At 55.4% G+C, this 20,333-nt stretch overlaps 3 protein-coding genes across 3 annotated transcripts; 1 reads left to right on the top strand and 2 right to left on the bottom strand.

Annotated features, from left to right (window-relative positions):
- Window positions 1-5,768: 5,768 nt before the first annotated feature.
- TMEM239 (transmembrane protein 239) lies at window positions 5,769-6,227 on the bottom strand (the record flags this gene model as incomplete). Its single annotated transcript, XM_080814405.1, has 1 exon — window positions 5,769-6,227. One exon carries the CDS (start codon window positions 6,225-6,227, stop codon window positions 5,769-5,771), a length of 459 nt encoding a protein of 152 aa, XP_080670531.1.
- Window positions 6,228-6,976: 749 nt separating this feature from the next.
- On the bottom strand, window positions 6,977-7,577 carry LOC308349864 (uncharacterized protein C20orf141; the record flags this gene model as incomplete). The annotated part of the gene is given in 3 exon segments (XM_080814714.1): window positions 6,977-7,214; window positions 7,313-7,457; window positions 7,460-7,577. Coding segments are annotated over 3 exon segments (501 nt in total).
- Window positions 7,578-13,896: 6,319 nt separating this feature from the next.
- Window positions 13,897-20,333, top strand: CPXM1 (carboxypeptidase X, M14 family member 1). The gene is made up of 14 exons (XM_080814623.1): window positions 13,897-14,095; window positions 15,381-15,542; window positions 15,721-15,830; window positions 15,954-16,093; window positions 16,199-16,289; window positions 16,893-17,043; window positions 17,360-17,448; window positions 17,788-17,911; window positions 18,012-18,208; window positions 18,289-18,468; window positions 18,553-18,850; window positions 19,026-19,165; window positions 19,767-19,869; window positions 19,973-20,333. The coding sequence occupies exons 1-14, from the start codon at window positions 13,912-13,914 to the stop codon at window positions 20,212-20,214; spliced, it is 2,211 nt and encodes a 736-aa protein (XP_080670749.1). The 5' UTR covers window positions 13,897-13,911; the 3' UTR covers window positions 20,215-20,333.

Here is a 20,333-nt window from a genome sequence, read left to right as displayed (position 1 = left end):
AACAGGGGCGCCTGGGTGGCTCAGTGGGTTAAAGCCTCTGCCTTCGGCTCGGGTCATGGTCCTGGGGTCCTGGGATCGAGCCCCGCATCTGGCTCTCTGCTCAGCAGGGAGCCTGCTTCCTCCTCTCTCTCTGCCTGCCTCTCTGCCTACTTGTGATCTCTGTCTGTCAAATAAATAAATAAATAAAATCATTAAAAATTTAAAAAAAAAAAAAAGAAAGAAACCCCAAACAATGAATTTGGTGGATAGGCTGGAAAAAAGCAGTGGAATCACTGCTTGGTACAAATCACCTTGAAAATTAGTGGGCAGCATCTGCTAAAGTTGGAACATTTACATGCTCTATGATCCAACAATTGCACTTCAAAAGATATGAGTGCATCTGTCTACCAAAAGACACGTCCAAGGATATTCATATAAGTTTTATTCATAGTAGCCAAAACTTAGAAACAAGCCAAATGTCCTTTAGCAATAGAGTAGATAAATAAGTTGTTGCTTCCCTTACAGTGGGATAGTACACAGTGATAAAGGAAGGCAGACTACTGAGAGATGAAACAACATGGGTGAATCTCACAGCTGTAACCTTGAAAGAATCCAGACAATAGAGTACATTTTGTATGACTTTGTTCCGTATGATTTCAAGAATAGGCTAATCTGTTGTGATAGAAGCCATGATACAGGTTACGTATGGGGGAAGGTATTGATTGGGAAAGGACATAATGGAACTTTCGGGGATGATGGAAAAGTCCTATATCTTGATCTGTGTGGCAGTTACATGGACACACATACAAGTATGTAAAAATTCCTTGAGCTGAACCTCCAAGATTTGTGCATTTTACTTGCACACAAAATGTGTGTGTTAATTATACATCAATTAAAAAGGAACCAGGATGGTTTTTTTTTTCCCCCTAGGAAGAGTTCAATATTAAGACACCTAAAAATGTAATTCATATATATAAAAGAATATAGAAAGAATAAAGGAAAATAACCAAGTTGTCCTTGTAGTAGATGCAGAAACACAAAACAATTTTATCATTCAATATTCATTCACAATAAAAACTGTTAGCAAATCAGGAATGGGAAAGAATTTCCTTAGCTGGATAAAGGTTAACTCTCAAGATTCTACAGTAATCTATGTAATTCTTAATGGTGGCACCTTAAGAGTTTCTTTTAAATTAAGATCAAGTGAAAGGTGCCTATGAATAGCAATTCCATATGCCATTGTCTGGGAACCTCAGCTTGCACAGTTAGATGATGAATGCAGAGGGAGAGGCCTGATAACGTACTGATAACATCTGGCTTTTAGATGGATGTGGTATCCTTCAGTTTAGAGGACTTTATGACTTTCATATATGTTACAAGTATTTTGCAAGTATGCAGTATCACATATCAATTGTAAATATTGTGGGGCTTTTGTGAGAGGTTTAAAGATACAGACCAGAAAATATGGTGGAAGCAGCAAGATCTTAAATCAAGTTCTTTTATTTTTAAGACGGAAAATATTTGAAAGGCAAGGGGGCAGTATGAAGAAGACCCAGAATATAGATGATTGCTCAGCAGGGAAAAAAAAAAAGTGTTAAAAATTTGTTGCATCCAAACTCCGACAAGACCTCACAAAAGACAGCTCTTTCCCCCAGGAGGAATGGGATCATAGACTAGGGGTGAGCCAGAAGTCCCTTGAGACAGTGAAGCGGGCTATATTGGACCCTTCTTTCTCCAGGATTCTCAGGAGCTTGGCCCTTGATGCCTCTGGGTTTCCAGCTGGGGGACCCAGGCTGGAGATTTGGGGAAGGGGGTCAGGAGTCACCGAAGCCCCTACCGTGACGGCAGTGAGCCCGAAGATGCCCCTCTCTGGCGCCAGGATCCACCCTCGCCCCCAGGGTTAGTGTCCCGGCCTGTGAGAGACCTCTCCCTTCCCTTCCTCCCCACACCCCAAACAAACCCGACCCTTCATTGCCTTCATTGCGGAGAGGGAGATCTCCGCTAGGGGGCACTCCTAGCATCCTCGCTCGCCGCCGGCGCCAGTTGCGATTCCGCGAGGTGCCAATTCCGAGGATGCCTAGCTCCTTCCTTTTGTGGGTACCCACAGGCCTCCGATCCCCAGCTTGGCTTAGCATTTCCTTCTCAGCCTCAGGCCCTTGACCGCCTCGCTCTGCCCGCACGGGCAACGCGCCCGGTTGGACGCCCTCCAGCCGTCGCCCCGGCCCCTCTCCCGCGCACCTGAGCGCATTGCGCAGTGCCCAACACCTGCCTCTTTCTCCCGGAGCGACCTCACCTCTCGGCTTCCCGCAGCTGGCCCTTGGAGGATCCCCGGGCGCCGCACACCCCCTCCTTCCAGGGACCCCTCAACCTTTCCCAGGGTGGCCACTGACAACTGTCTCAGTGGTGCCCTCCTGAGCCCCCTTGACCCCACTCTCGCACCCGCCGTCCTGACCGCTCCTTCTCGGTGCTTTCTGTACATGGGGCTGAGTAGAGTCCTACCCGACGCTCCTGCTCCTAGGTGCCCCCCAGCATATCTCCTTCTCTGCTTTCTTAGATGCGATGGCCCTCGAGGCTGACGCCCCCTCTGCTCCCGTCCCTTCTCCCCTGCCTGATCTGATTATCCTTCTGGCCAGGCCACGCGGGTGACTGGGAGCGGGCTGTGCGCTGTGGTGCGGGAGGCCCGACAAAGACACCGACCCCTCTGTCCAGGTCACTCAGGCCAACGGAGCAGATCTCCTTTCTTGGCCCAAATAGGAAAAGGCTTAGAACTTCATTCCAGCCTGTCCATTTGCCCCAGGCTTGCATTTTTAAGCCTTTTAACTCTAAGCAAGTCACTTTATCTACATTTAAAGGAATTTCAGGAATTACGTTCATGATACCAAGGTCCCTCACTTCCCTTTTATCTGTATGCTCCACTCCCCTTGCCTGCCCCTAGAATTGGTCATTCCATTCTATCTTTTGTTTTCACGAGTGGGGGGGGGCAGCTTTGCTGGCATACATTCTAAATTTGTGTAAAAGGAATTGTATTATTTCTCATTCAGTGAGTTTCTTTTCACTCAGTGCTAGGATTTCCAGATCAATAGGTATAGCTTCCTCTCCCAGCACTGTGCTCATCCACCTTATTTTACCTTTCCCATCTCCTGCCACCACCGATGGTACAACCATCCCTTTCAAACACAGCCCCTGATGCTGTGCTTCTCAAACATCTGTGTGCATGTGTAGCACCTGGGATCTTGTTAAAATTCAGGCTCTCATTCCACAGGCCTGGGGTGGGGCCTGAGACTCTGCATTTCTAGCCAGCTCCCAGGTGATACCTATACTTCTGGTCCTGGTGGGACCACTCTGACGAGCCAGGCCCTTACGGGCCTTTCCAGGACTTCATTTTGGATTGCTGGGTCACAGGGTATGGGTTGATCTAATTCGATAAATATTGCCCATTCACTCTGCAGTCCAGCTCTACCACCTCATCCTCTACCAGCAGACACAGGAGGATGGAAGGTATATATTTATGTGGGGAAGGGCAGAAGGCCTCCTTGCTTCTTCCCAAGCCCTTCCTGCCCTCATTCCCACAGTGTGCCCAGTCCAAGCCAAAACCTCTTCTCTCCCTTAATCAGAATGGCCCCGAGACTCTGAAGTGATGTCGCTGGCCAGCAATGACCAGCCAAGTCTGTGAGAGACCCAAGACTGGCATCCTGGCTTCATCCCTGACAGGAGCTCTTAGGAACAGGCATCGAGAAGCCCCAGTGTCTTCCATTTGGTTGTATTTCCTCCATCACGTTTGCTGGAGTTGCCCACTGCGGTGAACCAGGATTCACACCAGCTGGCTTTGTGCTGGCAAACGGCGATCCTGAGTCTGACTCCTCATCTCTAAAATGGGATAGCATAGCTACAGTGTGTGGTGTGAGGAGCCAGTCCAGGAATTTTGCCCACATGCCACGAGCCCCACAGGGGCCCTAAAACAGGTGTTCTTGCCTTGGTTTTACCCTCGAGGAAAAGGAAATTTAAGAAGGTTTAACAATTTCCACCAGGGCCATGGAGCTAGAAAGTTAACAGTGCTGGGATTCAAACCCACCCTCAGCGAATACCCCAGGGCTCATGCGAACTAGGAGGCTTCAGCACCTCCATGTCCCGCCTTGCCCTTCCTACCAGGCCACATTTGAGGCGGAACCACAAGGAAACAGTAAGGAAGGGCTGTGTCTGGGGTTTGGGGCACCAACGCTTTTAAGGCCTCTGACCGGCGGCCTGCGTGGTTATGAAACCTCACAGCAAAGGGGTTTTAGCAAAAAATAAACTTGGGCTCTAGGAGCTGGTTCCCATGGCCTGAATGTTTAGGCAGCAGGAGAGGGTTCCAGGGCTTGGTTCTAGGGCTTCAGGAGCAGAAGTTTTAGGGTTAGACATCCAGTGGGGTCATGACTGGAAGACAGGGAGGGTCGGGAACTGGGTAGGGGTCCGGCGGGTGGGTCTGAGCCATGGGTAAAACTATCTCCCATGTGCCTTGCTTGGTAATAATAGATCATGGTTTTGTTTGGAGGGTTAGCTGCTGTGTGAAGGGCCAGGATGCTGGGCATGAAGGGATGCCCCCTTCCAGACCTTTCTGGAGCAGTGAGCAGCAGTCGGGACAGCTACAGAAACCCCTGGACTCTGCTTTCTCCATTCACACAGCTGTCCAGGAATCTCCTGGCGCCAGGCCCCAGCCCCAAACATTTCACAATCAGGAGAGCTCAACATGTGCGCATTTCGAGATTTCATGTCACATGACCTTTTACATCTCATCCACACCCATCCACGCCTGCTTACCATCGGAGGACCAAAACTATATGCATTTCTCTGAAGCCTTTCTCTGAAGGCCTAGGGAAGCTTCCTCTTCCTCTTTCAACCCCCTTCAGGGTCAAAAGACCCTTTGAGCCTACAGATTATTCTCAGACTTCAATATAAGATCTTACAGTTTTCTGGTCTTTACAAAGTCCCTCACACAAAGATGGTATTGCCTTTGACTCACCACAACCCCATGACAGGGCTGGAACCCACTAAATCCAAAAGAATTAATTGGGCATGGCCACATATTGTGTGGGGAAATGGGATTTCTTGTTCATTTTTCCATCACAGACCTTAGGAATCTTAAAGTAGGTCTCCTCTGGGATGCTCACTACCCTAGTTGGCCCACTTCCCACACTTGGGGATGCTCACTGAGGCAGAAGGTAGGGAGTCTAAGGAGCGGGGGATGTCTGGGCAGAAATGAGAGGGAGGTGAGTTAGTTGAGGTCTCATGGGGCTCCTGGCCAGCCCTCTCTCAGCTAGGTTTCTGTCAGTTGGCCCTTTCTAGAGCTCGGGGAAAGAGGAAGGGTTAGTGGAATGAATGGCCAGCCCAGGGCTCCCTAGCTAGAAGTTCTCAATGATCTGCACCTGAGACATCTGAGAGCTTCAAGAAAAAGCGGCTGCCAGTTGCTAAGGGAGCCCTCATGGTGTCACCACACCCTCTCGGGAACTCTCTGCAGCTCAGACAAGCTCTGGCCCCACTCACCCTTCTGCCCTGCCCCTCTTCTCAAAGCCCCTGATGCCCCACACCAAGTACCTGTAACATCGGCTGGAGGGAGGTGGCTAGAGGTGAGGCCAGACTCCCTGGCCAGCTCTAACCACATCATGCCTGGCCCAAGCAGGGTTAGGGACTGGAGGGATGGGGAGGGGGATGGTCAGAGGGGTGCTGCTGAAGCCACTGCCCTCCCCCTCCCTGGGGCCTCAGGCCCTAGGCCAGGGCTCAAGAGACACAGGCAGGAGCATGGGGTTGCCCTTCTATTGGTCCAAGTCCTGAGTGTAGTCTGGGTGAGACATGGAGGTGAGGAGGCCCACGAGGCTCAGCAGCGTGGAGAAAAGCAGCAGGAAGGAGGCGGAGAAGAGCAGGGTGGGGAGGGCGCTGAGCACCAGCAGCAGGACGGCGGGCAGCAGGTGGCGCCACACTGCGGCCATGACGGGCCACAGGGAGCTCAGCAGGTAGGAGCCGGTGGTGAAGAGCGCATGGCAGAGCATCAGGGCCAGCAGCAGGTAGAGGAAGCCCTCCAGCCCCCACAGCACACGCTGGAGTGGCTGTCGCCAGCCCGATGTGGCCCACCACTGGACCCAGCTCCGAGGTACGTAGCACAGGCACCAGCGCACCCAGTACTGCCGAGTGACCCAGGCCGACCAGGGCATGGCCCGAGGTGGCCCTTCACCGGCTCCAATGGCATCTGTCTCCACTTGCGGCTGCTGCGTCATGGCTGGTGCACCTGGGGAGAGGGCCGGGCCAGCTGCAGCAGCAGCCCTGGAGGCGCCTGGGACCTCCAGGCAGATGGGGGTGCAGGGGTCGGGAGGGTACCAGCATGCATGGGCTGGGGCTTTGAGCTGGGGCCTGGGTCTTACCTCTAGGCAGAGCCCCCTATGTCATGTTGCTTCCTGCAGCACCCAGGATGGCCTAGGAGCCCAAGCAGAGCCCCCAGTGTCCCTCACCCCCCTTCCCGGCCCGCCCCCCGCTGAGGATCCCCATTGTGACCCGGGTGGGGGTGGGGTCCAGCCAAGAGAGGAGCCACTGCAGGCTGGGAGGCTCACCTGCATCTCTCTCCATGGACCCGCCAGGCTGGCAGGGGGGTCTGGTGAGCCCGCAGAGGCAGATGCTCGTGCTTTCTTGTGGGAAGCCCTCTTTGGGTCCCTGTCCCCACCCTGCTAACTGATATCCAGTCCCACTCTGTTCTCTTGTAAGTCTTTCCAGACACTCACTCTCTGGAACCACAGAAGAGGCCAGAATGGCCACCCCCAACTCACAAGCTCAGAGGTGGCTGCCACCGCCTGCCCTGGGCTCCCTGTCCCTTAGCTCGCCTTCTATTTCTGTCTCAGACTCGAACCAAGATACCAAAGGTCCCCTGCAGTTCAGGCAGGAGATAGAGGGGTACCTTACTGCCTACTCAACCCAGGACAGAGGGAAAGGCGATCTGGGGAAGCAGCACGGCCGGTGTATTTCTGGAGGGCGCTCAGGCCCAAGGATGGAGGCAGAAAGCCAGGCCAAGCAGGGCCCAGGGCATGCCCCGGAGTCCCAGGAGCAGCCCCAGGCCCAGGAGCAGCAGGAGCAGAGCCTCTTGGGGGCTGAGTCGTCCCAAGACTGCCCCCGGAGGTGGGAGTACAGACGCCTGCTGTCCTGGACCCTCGCCGGCCCCCTGACTCTGGCCTCCCGGGAGAAGTGTGGGCTGTGGCTGGGGGCGGCCTGTGGGCCTGCGGAGAGAGAGGGTGGTGGCTGGGCTTCGGGAAGTGGACCGCTTGCTGGCCTGCCTACTCCTGTCTGCCTGCCAGGCTGCTGCTTGCACACTCACCAGTGGAGCAGGTCAAAGGCCAGGAAGCTGACCAGGAGCAGCAGCAGCAGCAAGGCTGGGCCAGCTGGGGAAGAGACTGCACGAATCGTCAGCCCCAGTGCCCCCCACCCTAGGACACTGTCCCAGAGCTGGGCCGTGCTAGGCCCCAGGGGGACATACATGGACCCACTGGACTATGGGACCCCTCCCCAGTACACAGGCCTCTGGGAGGGACTGGGATAGGATAAGCAAGGGCTTTGAGCCTGGGTAAGCAGAGCTGGGTCATGGAGGGAGGTGGAGGTGACAGGAAGGACTAGTGTTGGGAGAGAGTGGGGTGGGTGGGTGTGGGGGAGGGGGCGAGGCCCTGGCAGACACTCCAGACAGGTCCGTGGGAATCTCCCCCACCCCACACGCACCCCCACCACACCCTCCTCACCTCCCCCTTCAGTCAGCTGTTCTGAGACTGGGCAGCTGGGGCATTGTGACCTACTGCTATGTGGGGCCCTGGGGTACGGAGGGGGCTGCTGCTGGTTTTGGCCTCCTAAGCAGTTGGTGGCTTAGGCGGGACTTAGGCAGAAGGGAGTCAGTGATTTCTGAGAACCAAGACTCATCCTCTTGCCTTGGCAAATTCTCTGGCCTAGGACGCCCAGGCGAGGATCTGAGTTGCCAGGAAGGCATTCTAAGTGGGCAGTTGAGCAAGAGGGGAAGGGCTGCTTTCTTTCTCCTGTGGGTTCCCAGAGCTCTGTGTCCAGGGGCAATTATTCAATCTTCCTGTCGGCAGCTCTCTCTCCCCTGAGAGCTGGGGGCTGCCTGTGGGCCCCTGTGGGGGAATTTTCAGGACTGAAGCCCTAAAATGCAGAGACAGGCTCTGCCAGGAAGCACCCTGAGACTTTCTGGGGCTGGGTTCCCATGGGACTGCTACAGGGTGGGGCAGGAGGGGGCTGTTTCTAAGCCCTGTGGTCTGTGGGAAGTGTTCCAGGTACGGGGATTCCAAAAACGGCACCGATAATGTAAGAGGGCTGCAACATAGTAACCCTGGAACTGAAGGTTAGAGTTACCCTCTGAGAATGAAAGTAAGGCAAATGAACATATAAGGAAGGGATTGATCACCTGAAAAGGAAGCCTATCCCCATGATGATCGGTAAATGACTGGTGGCTACAGAGGTTCCAGCCCATCTCAGATTAGTGACTTACGAGGCTAGAATGAAGGGGATCGTAACTAAGAACAGAATCCTTGTCCACATATCATACTTCGAGGGGAAAATGTTGGGGCTGATGGAGGGGGATAGTGGCCATATAGCCCCTCAGAGAGGAGACGCAGGAATCAGGGAGCATATCTGCCTCTAGCCGCCCCTGTCCAAAGACTCATGCCTGGTGAATTTGACATTGACGTAGAGCCAATGCCCCTGGCTCTTGGGACCATTCATTGATTGTTTTTGCCCAGAGTAATAAAGCAATGCCCGCAGAATTCTGAGGGAAAATAATATCCAACCTAAAAACATAGATATGGCCAAATGATTCTCAAGTGTGAGAGTAGAATTAAGACATTTTAAGCCATGCACGTTCTCAAAAATCTGACGTCGCAAACACTCTTCTAGAAAGCTACTGGAGGATGTGTTTCAGCATAACAAGGCATTAAACTAAGGGGACAATATGGGAGTCAAGAAATGAGGCTAAACACAGGAAAGCAATGATGAGAGAGGCTCAGGGTGTCAGCTGTGCTTCCGAGTGAAGAAAGCAAACAACCCAGGCTGGATTCAAAAGCCGGATGCTCCAGGAGGCATGTCTCCAGAAGAAAATGAGATTATCTCTGGTTTTCAGAGATGTTCAAAATGTTCAGTTCTGTTGGTCGCTTTGGGATTAAATTAGTAATTGATGCCTAGAAAACCAAACAAATGATAAAACAAAGCAATTGCTAACTTCAGAAACACAAAAAGTTGGACAATAAAATTTACATGGTCATAATATAAGCGCTGAATATTGACTCCAGTGACCTAGCTCTTTGGAAGGATGGAAGGAGTTTGTGTGCTTGGAGATACGTGTTGGGGAGGGTGGTAGGAAAGCAAAATCCTTAATTCCATAGCAGGAAACCTAAAGATAACACTTAGACATAGAAAAATTAAGAAATGGCAACAGAGGTATAGACTTGAATACACGGAGAAATAATTAAAAGTAGTTGATCTGGGAATGGAGAAGCATACAAAAGAGTCTTCTATTGCAAGCTTAAATGGGATTTACCTTTAAAACTGTATTCTGTTGGGGTGCCTGGGTGGCTCAGGGGGTTAAGCCTCTGCCTTCAGCTCAGGTTATGATCTCAGGGTCCTGGGATTGAGCCCCATGTTGGACTCTCTGCTCAGCAGGGAGCCTGCTTCCCCCTCTCTCTCTGCCTGCCTCTCTGCCTACTTGTGATCTCTCTCTGTGTCAAATAAAAAAAAAAAAACAACCTGTATTCTGTTGTATTTTGGTTAAATGATTTAAAGAAAAGAAAATTAATATAGGATCATATTATAGAGATCAGGAATATACCTTCCCAGGATGAATGAAATACCAATTTCCAAATGTTATATGCATGTGCTCTTGTAGCTTGAGATCCAATTTCCAGTGACAGCATCAAACACCATCAAACTTGAAAGTTATGGATCTCATGCATTTTAGATGGAGGTGTTCTAAGTCTCGTTGTGCTGCTCAGCCTTTAATGTGCCCTTGAATCTCCTGGGGTTGAATCCTCTGGAGATCTTGTTAAAATGCAGATTCTGAATCAGTAGGTCTGGGGTGGGATTTCTGCATTTCTAACAAGTGCCCAGGGGGTGCTGGTGCTCTTGGTCCTCAGCCACACTTTGAGGGGCAGGGCTCTTGAAGACCTTGATGTACAAAAGAGAGATAGCTGTGGGAGGTGGTGAGCAGAGGACGGGGCATGTAGCCAAGGTGCCATAGGAGGGGTCCCCATTAATGCCCACCTGCATCACAGGGAGAACACCTAGGGCAGAGTGCTTCTGCCCCAGCACAAGGGACAGAAGATTAGGAAGCCCAGGAAGGCAGTAGATTCCACTACTTCTCTCTTTGTGCAGCCAAACACATGGCCTCCTTTCTTTTCTTGATATTGTTTTATTCCATCCATTTATGTGGCACTAAGAGGACTGTCTGAAGCTGTTTTCCCGCTTTTAATTCATCCGGTTACCTTCAGGACCACATAGGAAAACATGTATTATCTCACTTCATCACCACCAAAATACTGGGGCTAAGCTATTATTGTGCCCATTTTACAGATCAGGAAACAGAGGCTCGGAGAGCAAATCACTGTTCAAGGATAGCCACACACAACAAACAGCAGAAGCAGGTGTGAAATTGAGCTGACGTGGTAGACAGCTCTCCTCTCCACCTCAAGCCACCTGACCACCCCAGGAGAGCTGGCAGGAGAATCACTGATCATCCCTTAAACCCCAATCCCTTTCCGGCAGCTGTCTCCACCCAGTCCAGCTCAGTCCTGCTCACTTGTGCTTTGTACCAATCTTCGCCCTCGAGAGGCCATGACAAACTCTCTAGCTGGCTTCTGGGGCTAGAGATCTAAGCTGTCAACCTCCACAGCCCGCTTCCTGGCTTGGCACCTTCGTAGCCCAGGTAACCAAGTGGCAGGGGCCAAAGAGGGCAGCCAAGTTGGGAACCCGCCTGAGGAAATGAGCAAGTAATGGAAGGGCATAAGGAGGTTCTGAGCGGTTCAGGGGGCATAGAGGGCTAGGAAGGGGCTGTGAAGGTTGTAATAGGGCAGTGAGGCAAGGAGTAAGAGAGAAGAAGGGTGAGGGGAGCCCAGGGGCACAAGAGGGCACCAGCATCCCACAGGTCCAAGCCCCTACGGGATTGGCTGGGAGTGGCCATCCCGCCAGTCCCTTGTTGGGGAGGCAGCTCTCCCAGTTCATTGCCCTGGCATCTCCTCTACCACAGAAACTCATGCTGTTGGGGAGAGTCAGTCTACCTCATCCCTGTTCAGTTCTCTCTAACCTTGAATATATTACACAGATACTCACACCCCCACCCCCTACCCCACCCCCCCACCCCCCACCCCCCACCCCCCTGCCGCCAAAGATTGATTGATTGATTTGAGAGAGTGCCAGCGAGCGCAAGTGGTGGGGAGGGGCAGAGGGAAAGAATCTCAAGCCCACTGAGCACAGAGCCTGACCAGGGCTTGATCTCATGACCCATGAGATCATGACCTGAGCCGAAATCAAGAGTCGGATGCTTACATGACTGAGCCATCCAAATGCCCTTATGCAGATCATTTTTAAGCATTGACTAGGGACCAGGTGCTGTTCTATGCCCTGAGCTGTGAACATCTGGGGACAAAAAGCTCTTCTGGGGTGTTGTTTAACCTTGCTGGGGGCGGGGACCCAGACGGTGAATGCATAACACATAACAAAACAAGATAATCTCAAACAGTGTTGAATGCCTTGAAGACAAATAAGATAATAAAACAGGGTGAGAGGATAGAGCGTGTGTAGAGGATGGCTTACTTTCATCAGAATGGTCAGCGAAGGCTTTTGGAAACAGGTGACACTGAAAAGCAATTTGTAGGACCAGGATGCAAACTTGACCAACCAGTGCAAAAGCCCTGAGGCTGGATGGGGCTGGTGCATTGGAGGGACTGCTAAGATGCCAGTGCGCTGGAGGCAAACGAGCCAGGGGAAGAGTCCAGGTGATGAGGTGGGAAGGGTGTGGGTGGGGAAAAACTCCGTCCTGAAGGGCCTCACAGGTGAGCCCCCAGGGACTTAAGCCAGGAAGAACCTGACCTGATTTAGCTGCTGTGGGTGGGAGCCTCAGGAGGCTGAGATGTCCCAGCCAGGTCCCCACTCTACCCCCTCACACCTGCCTGGCAAACTTGGGTGAGGTTGGGGCCGGGGCCAGAGTCAGAGTAGCGGCCAGACTGGGCTTTCGAGGAAGGGGAGCAGCCCTCAGGACCTGCTCAGACTCACTTCTAGCTCTATGGGAGCCTGTCCTGACCTCACACCCCGGGGAGGAAACCTCAGTGTACAATATTGTCTTTCTACCCCTGACCCGGCCAGCCCAGCGCTTCCCGAACCCTTGGCTTTGGCGCTCCTTCGGTGTTTTTTTCTAATCCCCCCTCTGGTGCCTGGGACCTAGCCATCCAAGTAGGGCGCTCCAGGGCAGAAGAGGTATCCCGTGGGCCTTCTTCCGGTTACTCCTTTCAGGGGCTGTCTATCCAGAGTGCGTGGGTTGGGCCAGATACCTCGAGGCGCTCCAGAGCTGGTGTCTGTGAGGTCGCCCCTGGGGACCTAGTTCCAGGGGTTCGGCGTGGGATTTCTTTCGAGAGATCACGTGAGATTGGGCCGTCGGAATGGTGATTTGGGGTGATTCAAATTCTTTACATAGAGGCCCTGCAAAAAAAAAAAAAAAAAAAAAAGAAAGTCATCGCTCAGGGCGGCACACGCTCCAGAGGCTTCCTGGCTACGTCTGGCCATCGCTTCCTTGGTGGGGATGGCAGTATCTCCCCAGAGGGCTCCTCGCAAGGACAAAGCACCGGCCAGAGGCGCAGAGCGGACCCATTGCCATCCTTCTGGGAGGCGATCTGGCGTGGGGGAATTAAAGAGGGCTTGCGATCCGGGATGGGAAAGGCTCTGTGCTCTGGAATCCCCGGACCTGGGGCAGCCCCCGCCCGCAGAGACCCCGGCTGCCGGCCCCCAGAGGAAAATGAGGCGGGGGTAGGGGAGGCGGCGGAGAGGGCGGAACTGGCGAGCATCAGGCCTCGTTCCCTCCACCTCAGTCCCCAGCCGTCTGGGTATCTGCTCCGGCTTCTCTCCTCGAGTTATGTAACCCCGGAACGTGGCAGCCGGCGAGCAAAGGAGGAGGGGAGGGAAGGGGAAGGAGGAGAGAAGAGAGGCGGGGCCGGGGGAGGGGGTTGGCGATGGGAAGCGCGGTCTCTGGCTGGGCCCCTAGAATTGTCTTTCAGAAGGATTCCTGGAGGGCGGGCTAGTCCTCCCCTTGCTCGCCGCCCCACCCCGTGCCTCGGTTTCCCCTCTTCTTTCTGACCCATCCGCCCTGGGAGGGGGCCTCTAGCTCTGGATGGATTTCCCCCTCGGGTAGTAGTTTCCTCCCCAAAGTTCTCAGCTTTGCTACCTTGGCCAAGGCAGTAGGGCGCCCTGAGACTCAGTTTACCTGTTTGTAAAATGAGGTTTGATTGAGAGGCCATGTGCAAAGCGCCCGGCGTGGTACACGGTGCAAAGTAGGTGCCCACTGTGGGCCGGGCGCCTCACAGGGTTTAGTGAAATCAGGGAGGGGTGCCGAGGGGCTGTGCGAACTGCAGACCGCAGCGCCCGAGTGGGGCGGGTGAGCTCGGGACGCCGGAGGGGGCGGGGCGGGGCCGGTGGGTGCGGAGACCCGGGGCGGCCGCTCCGGGGGTCCGCCCCGCGCGCTCTGCCTGGACCCTCCCCTCCCCTCCTCTTCCCCTCCCCTCCAGGGTCCGAGGCCAGCGAGAGAGCTGTGGGCGGGCGGAGCCGCAGGGGGCGTGTGGCGGCGGCAGGAAGGGGCGGGGGGCTCCGGAGCACCCGGCAGGAAGAGACGAACCCACCGACCAACGCGAGCCCCGCGCGTCCGCACCTTTGGATCCCGCCATGTGGGGTCTCCTGCTCGCCTTGGCCACCTTCGCTCCTGCCGTCGGTCTGGGTCTGCGGACGCCCGGCACCTCCGTGCTGGGACTTGCGCCGCCCGCCACCACCGAGGCCTGGGGCCCGGCTCGTGGCTCGACCCCGGCCCCGCAGAGCAGCCCAGTCCAGCCGCCCGCGGGGAAGGATAACGGTGAGCGCCCCGACCGAGGGCCCCCCGGCTTCTCGGGCTGGCCGGTTACCCTTCCCCGTCCGCTGTGTGCCCACCCTTCCCCGACAGACAGACACGCATACAACGAACTCACACACTCCCCCTGCCTGGAGCTTGTGTGCCGACCCTTCCGGACACACACACATCCACTCCTTCCCTCCCTCCCTCCCCCTTGCTATGGCTGCTGACTCAGCAGCCCCAGTTCCCAGCCAGACTAAGTCAGCAGTCCTGGGATGGAGCCAGTAGGATGCTGCCTCCTCCAGCCCCAAACCTTTTCACTGATGAGGAAACTGAGACCACAGCGAGGAGAAGGGGAGAAAGAGGGACAGACAAAAGCCCTGAGACTAAAAGGTGCAGAGCTAGACTTAGGACAGAGCTTGAGGGCTGGGGCCGGAAGGAAAGAGGGAGAGCAAGGCAGGAGAGTCCTCTTTGCCAGCTGCCTGGAGGAATGGGGCACGGGCAGGGGTTGGGGAGAGACAGGCTACCTGACTTCCTGACTTCAGCTGTGAGTGCCTGGAAGAGGATGGCTAAAGGATGGCAATCAAGGAGGGCTTCATAGAGGAGGCAAGTAGAACTGGGTCCTGAAAGGTGGATCTCTCTGAGTCAGGAAGAGCTAAAGAGAGAGGAGGAAAAGGAAACTGTATGTGGAAAGGCCTGGGTCACCAGACACAAAAATGTACAGCCCCTTCTGGAAGTACCCGTGGAGCTGGGTATGAGGGGAACTAGAAACATCCAACCTGTTCAAGGTGCTGTACTACAGGGCAGGCAGGACATGGGTCCAGCTATGGAAAGCCCGAGCACTGGGGCAGACAGTCTGAGGACAGGACATCTCAGCCCAGGGGGCAGATGCAGCGATAGAGGCCAACTTGGGCTTTGGAGCATGAGATTGGGTCTAGGGCTAAGGAAGGCTGAAACTGGGCTGAAACTCAAAGACTGGGAATTAAGCAATAAGATCAGGGGTGGTGGATGGTATGATGGTGAGGGTCAACCAAGGCCAAACTCAGCTCCTTGGAGCAACCCATCAGTTCCTAGGGGCTGGGTGTAACTCTCCACTGGAGAAGGTTGGAGATGAGGCTGGCCAAACATGCAGTCATGTCAAGAAGGAGAAGAGCCACGGAAGTGGTGGGAGAGGCAGGTGGGGGTCAGACTTTAAGTCCATGCGAAGGTCTTTAGATACTGGGGCTGGGGGGTTGCTGCCTGGGGCTTGCTTGCTTTCTTGGGCCAGCAGACCACTTCCTTGGCCATTCTGTGCCTCCGTGGTCCCCAGGGACCTCAGAACGACATGTCCGGGTTCGCATCGTCAAGAAGAAGAAAGTCATTATGAAGAAACGAAAGAAACTAATTCGCCCCAGACCCACGGCGACTGCCAGGCCTCCGGTGACCACCACCACTACAGGAGCCCTTGACCTCCCAGAGGAGCAGGACCCAGGTACTGCTGCTCCTGCCCAGACTTGCAGCCACTGGGGTGCATACTCACGTCACTTCTGGTCTCAGAGGTGTAGGCATGCCCCCCAGCTTGCCCAGCACACGGGCAAGCGTGGGCTCGGCTTCCTACCTTCCCTGGATGCTCTCTCTGGTCCCATCTCACTGCTCTGTCCCTGCCCCAGGCTGTCCCCCTTTGGGCCTGGAGTCCCTGCGAATTTCAGACAGCCAGCTCGAGGCGTCCAGTAGCCAATCCTTCGGTCTTGGACCACACCGGGGACGGCTCAACATTCAGGTCAGCAGCCCTGGCTCTGAGCAGGGCACCTCCTAGGAACTTCCTCCCTACCCTTCCCTGTCCCCCATCCCTGGCCCGCTCTCTGCTGTTCAGCTGGGTCTGATCACCTTGTCCTGTGCACAGTCAGGCCTGGAGGATGGTGACCTCTATGACGGGGCCTGGTGTGCTGAGGAGCAGGACACCGAGCCGTGGTTTCAGGTGGATGCTAGGCACCCCACCCGCTTCTCAGGCATCATCACACAGGGCAGGAACTCCATCTGGAGGTGAGGCAGACTAGCCCAGTCCAGGAAGTCTCAGGCAGACTCAGGAGGGGGGCGGGGTGGTGTCCTGGGGCCACCGATGATCTCTCCCCATGCTTCCTGCCCCAGGTACGACTGGGTCACATCATACAAGGTCCAGTTCAGCAATGACAGTCAGACGTGGTGGGGGAGTAGGAACCGCAGCAGTGGGATGGAGGCGGTGAGTGGTCTTGTGGTGGTTGCCCCCCCCCCCACCCCCGCCGTGTAGGGTACTGGGCGGGGCTGAGGCTTCTCTGAGGTCAAGGAATGGATGTGCACTTGGCATCCTAGGAGAAAGGGGGTTGTCAGAATAGGTAGCACCCACCGGGCAGCCTGCTGCTTGGGGGCTAAGCTGCTTGGGAACGTGCCCACATCCTCCCCAGGTACTTTCTCCATGGGGCTGGCCCCACTTCATGCCACAGCTTCCTGCTGGAACACCCTCTGCGGTGATGGGCCTCCAACCCACTTCTCACCTCCCCATGGCTCTGGCTGTCCAAGTTCACAGTTCACTCCTCTTTTTATGCCAGACTATAGTGTGGGGCCGGCTGCTGCTGAGTGATGAGCCCCTATTGGTCTATTTCATAAGCTATGAGCAAGCCAGAAAGCCTGGCTGCCAAGAGCTATCGGTTAGCAGGGGGTCTGTGTTTGTCCTAGAGTGCCAGTCTCCAGCTGAGCCTACCAGGGTAGGTTTGGTGGTGAGCTTAGAGGCCTGAGTTCTTTCTCTGGCCCTGGGCCAGGCTTGCTGGGTTTTAAGCAGTCCCCCCAAAGCAATTGATGTCCCCAGGTATTTCCTGCCAACTCAGACCCAGAGACACCAGTGCTGAACCTCCTGCCCGAGCCCCAGGTGGCTCGCTTCATTCGCCTGCTGCCCCAGACCTGGCTTCAGGGAGGCGCATCATGCCTCCGGGCAGAGATCCTGGCCTGCCCGGTCTCAGGTGGGCAGTCAGACAAGGGCTGGATGACCAGGGTAAAATCTCCAGCGGCGGGGGGAGGGCACTTGGGTGGCTCAGTTGGTTAAGCGACTGCCTTTGGCTCAGGTCATGATTCTGGAGTCCCAGGATCGAGTCCTGCATCAGGCTCCCCACTCGGCAGGGAGTCTGCTTCTCCCTCTGACCCTTCACTCTCTCATGCTTTCTCTCATTCTCTCTCTCTCTCTCTCAAATAAATAAATAAAATCGTAAAAAAAAAAACAAGAAAAAAAAAAACCCCTCCAGCATGGATCCTCTTTACCATGAATTCATTCTCCACCAGATCCGAATGACCTATTCCCTAAGGCCCCTGCATTGGGATCCTCTGACCCTTTGGACTTCCGGCATCACAATTACAAGGCCATGAGGAAGGTCAGACATAACCCCTATGAGCCGGGGTGGAGAGGAGCGGCCTATCTTAGGTCCCCTTCCCACGAGGGCATAACCTGCTAGGACTGTCCTCATGTCCCCACTTCCCCCACTATCTCACCCTTTTCTCCCCTTGGCCCCTAAACTCTACCCCAATTGTCCTGGTTATGTTGCCTCCCTGTTTTCTTGTTCTAACCCTTCCTTCTGGTCTGCTACTGCTCCTCTCCTATATGTCCCCATGTGTGTGGGCCACCACTGGTTTCTGTGAGTCCTTCCCCGGCCACGTGGGATCTGACCCTGGGGTCTGATCTTCACACGCCCCGCACTGCTCTGCCCTCCCAGCTGATGAAGCAGGTGAACGAGAAATGCCCCAATATCACCCGCGTCTACAGCATCGGGAAGAGCCACCAGGGCCTGAAGCTGTATGTGATGGAGATGTCGGACCAGCCTGGCGAACACGAGCTGGGTACTGGCGGGTTCTGAGCTGGGAGAGAGGTGGGCGCAGGGTGGGGTTGTGCGCATGCACCAGCTCCGAACCCCGGCACCCACCCCAACCGTGTTCCCAGGGGAGCCCGAGGTGCGTTACGTGGCCGGCATGCATGGCAATGAGGCGTTGGGCAGGGAGCTGCTCCTGTTCCTGATGCAGTTCCTGTGCCACGAGTACCTTCGAGGGGACCCTCGAGTGACCCGGCTGCTCACCGAGACCCGTATTCACCTGCTGCCCTCCATGAACCCTGACGGTTATGAGACTGCCTTCCGCCGGGTAGGCTGGCTGGGCTGAGGGCCGCCCTGCCCCTTCTGCACTGGTGCCCACTTGGCTTGAACAAGCCGCTCCCCGCGCAGGGCTCGGAGCTGGTAGGCTGGGCTGAGGGCCGCTGGAACCAGCAGGGCATTGACCTTAACCATAATTTTGCTGACCTCAACACGCCCCTGTGGGAAGCAGAGGATGATGGGTTGGTGCCTGACACCGTCCCCAATCATCACCTGCCTCTGCCCACCTACTACACCCTGCCCAACGCCACTGTGAGTATTCTGGGCCTGTGGTGGAGGGCTCCCAGGGGGCCCTTGTCTCTGTCTCCCACCCCTGCCTGACCCACACCTGTCTAGGTGGCTCCTGAAACTCGAGCCGTAATCGAGTGGATGCAGCGAATTCCCTTCGTGCTGAGTGCCAACCTCCACGGGGGTGAGCTCGTGGTGTCCTACCCATTTGACATGACCCGGACCCCGTGGGCCGCCCGTGAACTCACGCCCACCCCAGATGATGCTGTGTTCCGCTGGCTCAGCACGGTCTATGCAGGCACTAACTGGGCTATGCAGGACCCAGACCGCCGACCCTGCCACAACCAGGACTTCTCCTCGCTCGGCAACATCATCAACGGCGCCGACTGGCACACGGTTCCTGGGAGTATGTGCCTCAGGATAGAGTTAGCCCTGTGCCTGTAGCCCTGCCCCTGTCAGGTGGTCTGCTCTGTCCACCTAGTGTCAATGCCCTCGGGGAAGTGTGTCCCTGAGGAGGGCCCCAGGAGGGCCGGGCTCCCATCCCCCTGTCCCCCAGGCTCCAGCCTCTGTGGTAACCCTAGGTATGAATGACTTCAGCTACCTGCACACCAACTGCTTCGAGATCACTGTGGAGCTGTCTTGTGACAAATTTCCTCATGAGAACGAGCTGCCCCAGGAGTGGGAGAACAACAAAGAAGCCCTCCTTACCTACCTTGAACAGGTGGGATCCGAATTGCTCTGCCCCAGCCTGCCCATGTCATTGCTACGGTCTTGTCTGCTGTCCCCCGGGTTGCAGCTCCCATCGGGGGGCCTCCCACGGTCCCCATGGGAAGCACAGTCCGCCAGCAGGACAGCCTCAGACATCATGAGCCAGGAGGAGTGGACCCCACAGCCGTCTAGCCCCGGGCCATAGAGCTGTCCCAGAGCTGTCCCAGGAGAACTGTTCCCAAAAGAGACCCCTTATGCAAGGGCGGGGGGTGGGGGGACCTTGGCATGGATGCTTCCTGTTCCACGGGAACTGTATCCCTTGTAATGGCTCCGTAAGTGTAATTTCTAAAGGTTGCAAAATGACAAGCCTGATACCGAAGGTCGCTGAACTTGGGGAAACCCAAAGACAGGCTTTCCAGCCAGGTGTTCATAGCTCCCCCGTCCACATGCAGTTGATCAGTCGGGAGTTATTTTTACCAGAGTGTGGCCACCTAGGAGCATAGACCTGCCATCCCCGACTTTGCCCTGAACAGAGCCAAAAAATGAAGTGAAGGTCACATTCGCAAGCAGAAGGGGAAGGGGTTTGATAGCCTTTCCTCCCCGCCCCCACACAGGTGAGAATGGGCATTACGGGAGTTGTGCGGGACAAAGACACAGAGCTGGGGATTGCCGATGCTGTCATTGCTGTGGAAGGGATTAACCATGATGTCACGACAGGTGTGTGGGAGAGGGGAGGCCGGAAGTGTGGGAGGGGGCGGCTTTCGGCTGGGTCAGATGAGGAGAGTCCCCGGATCCTGATCTTGCCCTTCCCTCCTGTCAGCATGGGGCGGGGATTACTGGCGCCTGCTGACCCCAGGGGACTATGTGGTGACCGCCAGTGCTGAGGGCTACCACACAGCCACGAGGAACTGCTGGGTTCCCTTTGAAGAGGGCCCAGTGCCCTGCAATTTCCACCTCACCAAGACTCCCAAGCAAAGACTGCGAGAGCTGCTGGCAGCCGGGGCCAAGGTGCCCCCAGACCTTCGGAGGCGGCTGGAGCGGCTGAGGGGACAGAAGAATTAACTTGTGTCCAGGGGAAGAGCCCTAGAGCCTTGGGCAGGCTGGACCTGCCTGGAACTGAAGGAGGGAGGGACAGAACGGGGGAAGAGGTGCTCAGGCTCATTAAAGCTACTTGGCATCTC

Source organism: Martes martes (assembly GCF_963455335.1).
Source record: "Martes martes genome assembly, chromosome: 9".
Lineage (NCBI taxonomy): Eukaryota > Metazoa > Chordata > Mammalia > Carnivora > Mustelidae > Martes > Martes martes.
The sequence above is the reverse complement of the archived record's forward strand: the minus strand, read 5'-3'. Positions and strand labels throughout refer to the sequence as shown.

Bases quoted from the DNA above. Each gene is read 5' to 3' on its own strand.
- CPXM1 (XM_080814623.1), top strand. From the start codon at position 13,912: ATGTGGGGTCTCCTGCTCGCCTTGGCCACCTTCGCTCCTGCCGTCGGT. The intron at 14,096-15,380 runs GTGAGCGCCCCG...CGTGGTCCCCAG, and splicing joins GCCCGCGGGGAAGGATAACG to GGACCTCAGAACGACATGTC. The intron at 19,870-19,972 runs GTGTGTGGGAGA...CCCTCCTGTCAG, and splicing joins TAACCATGATGTCACGACAG to CATGGGGCGGGGATTACTGG.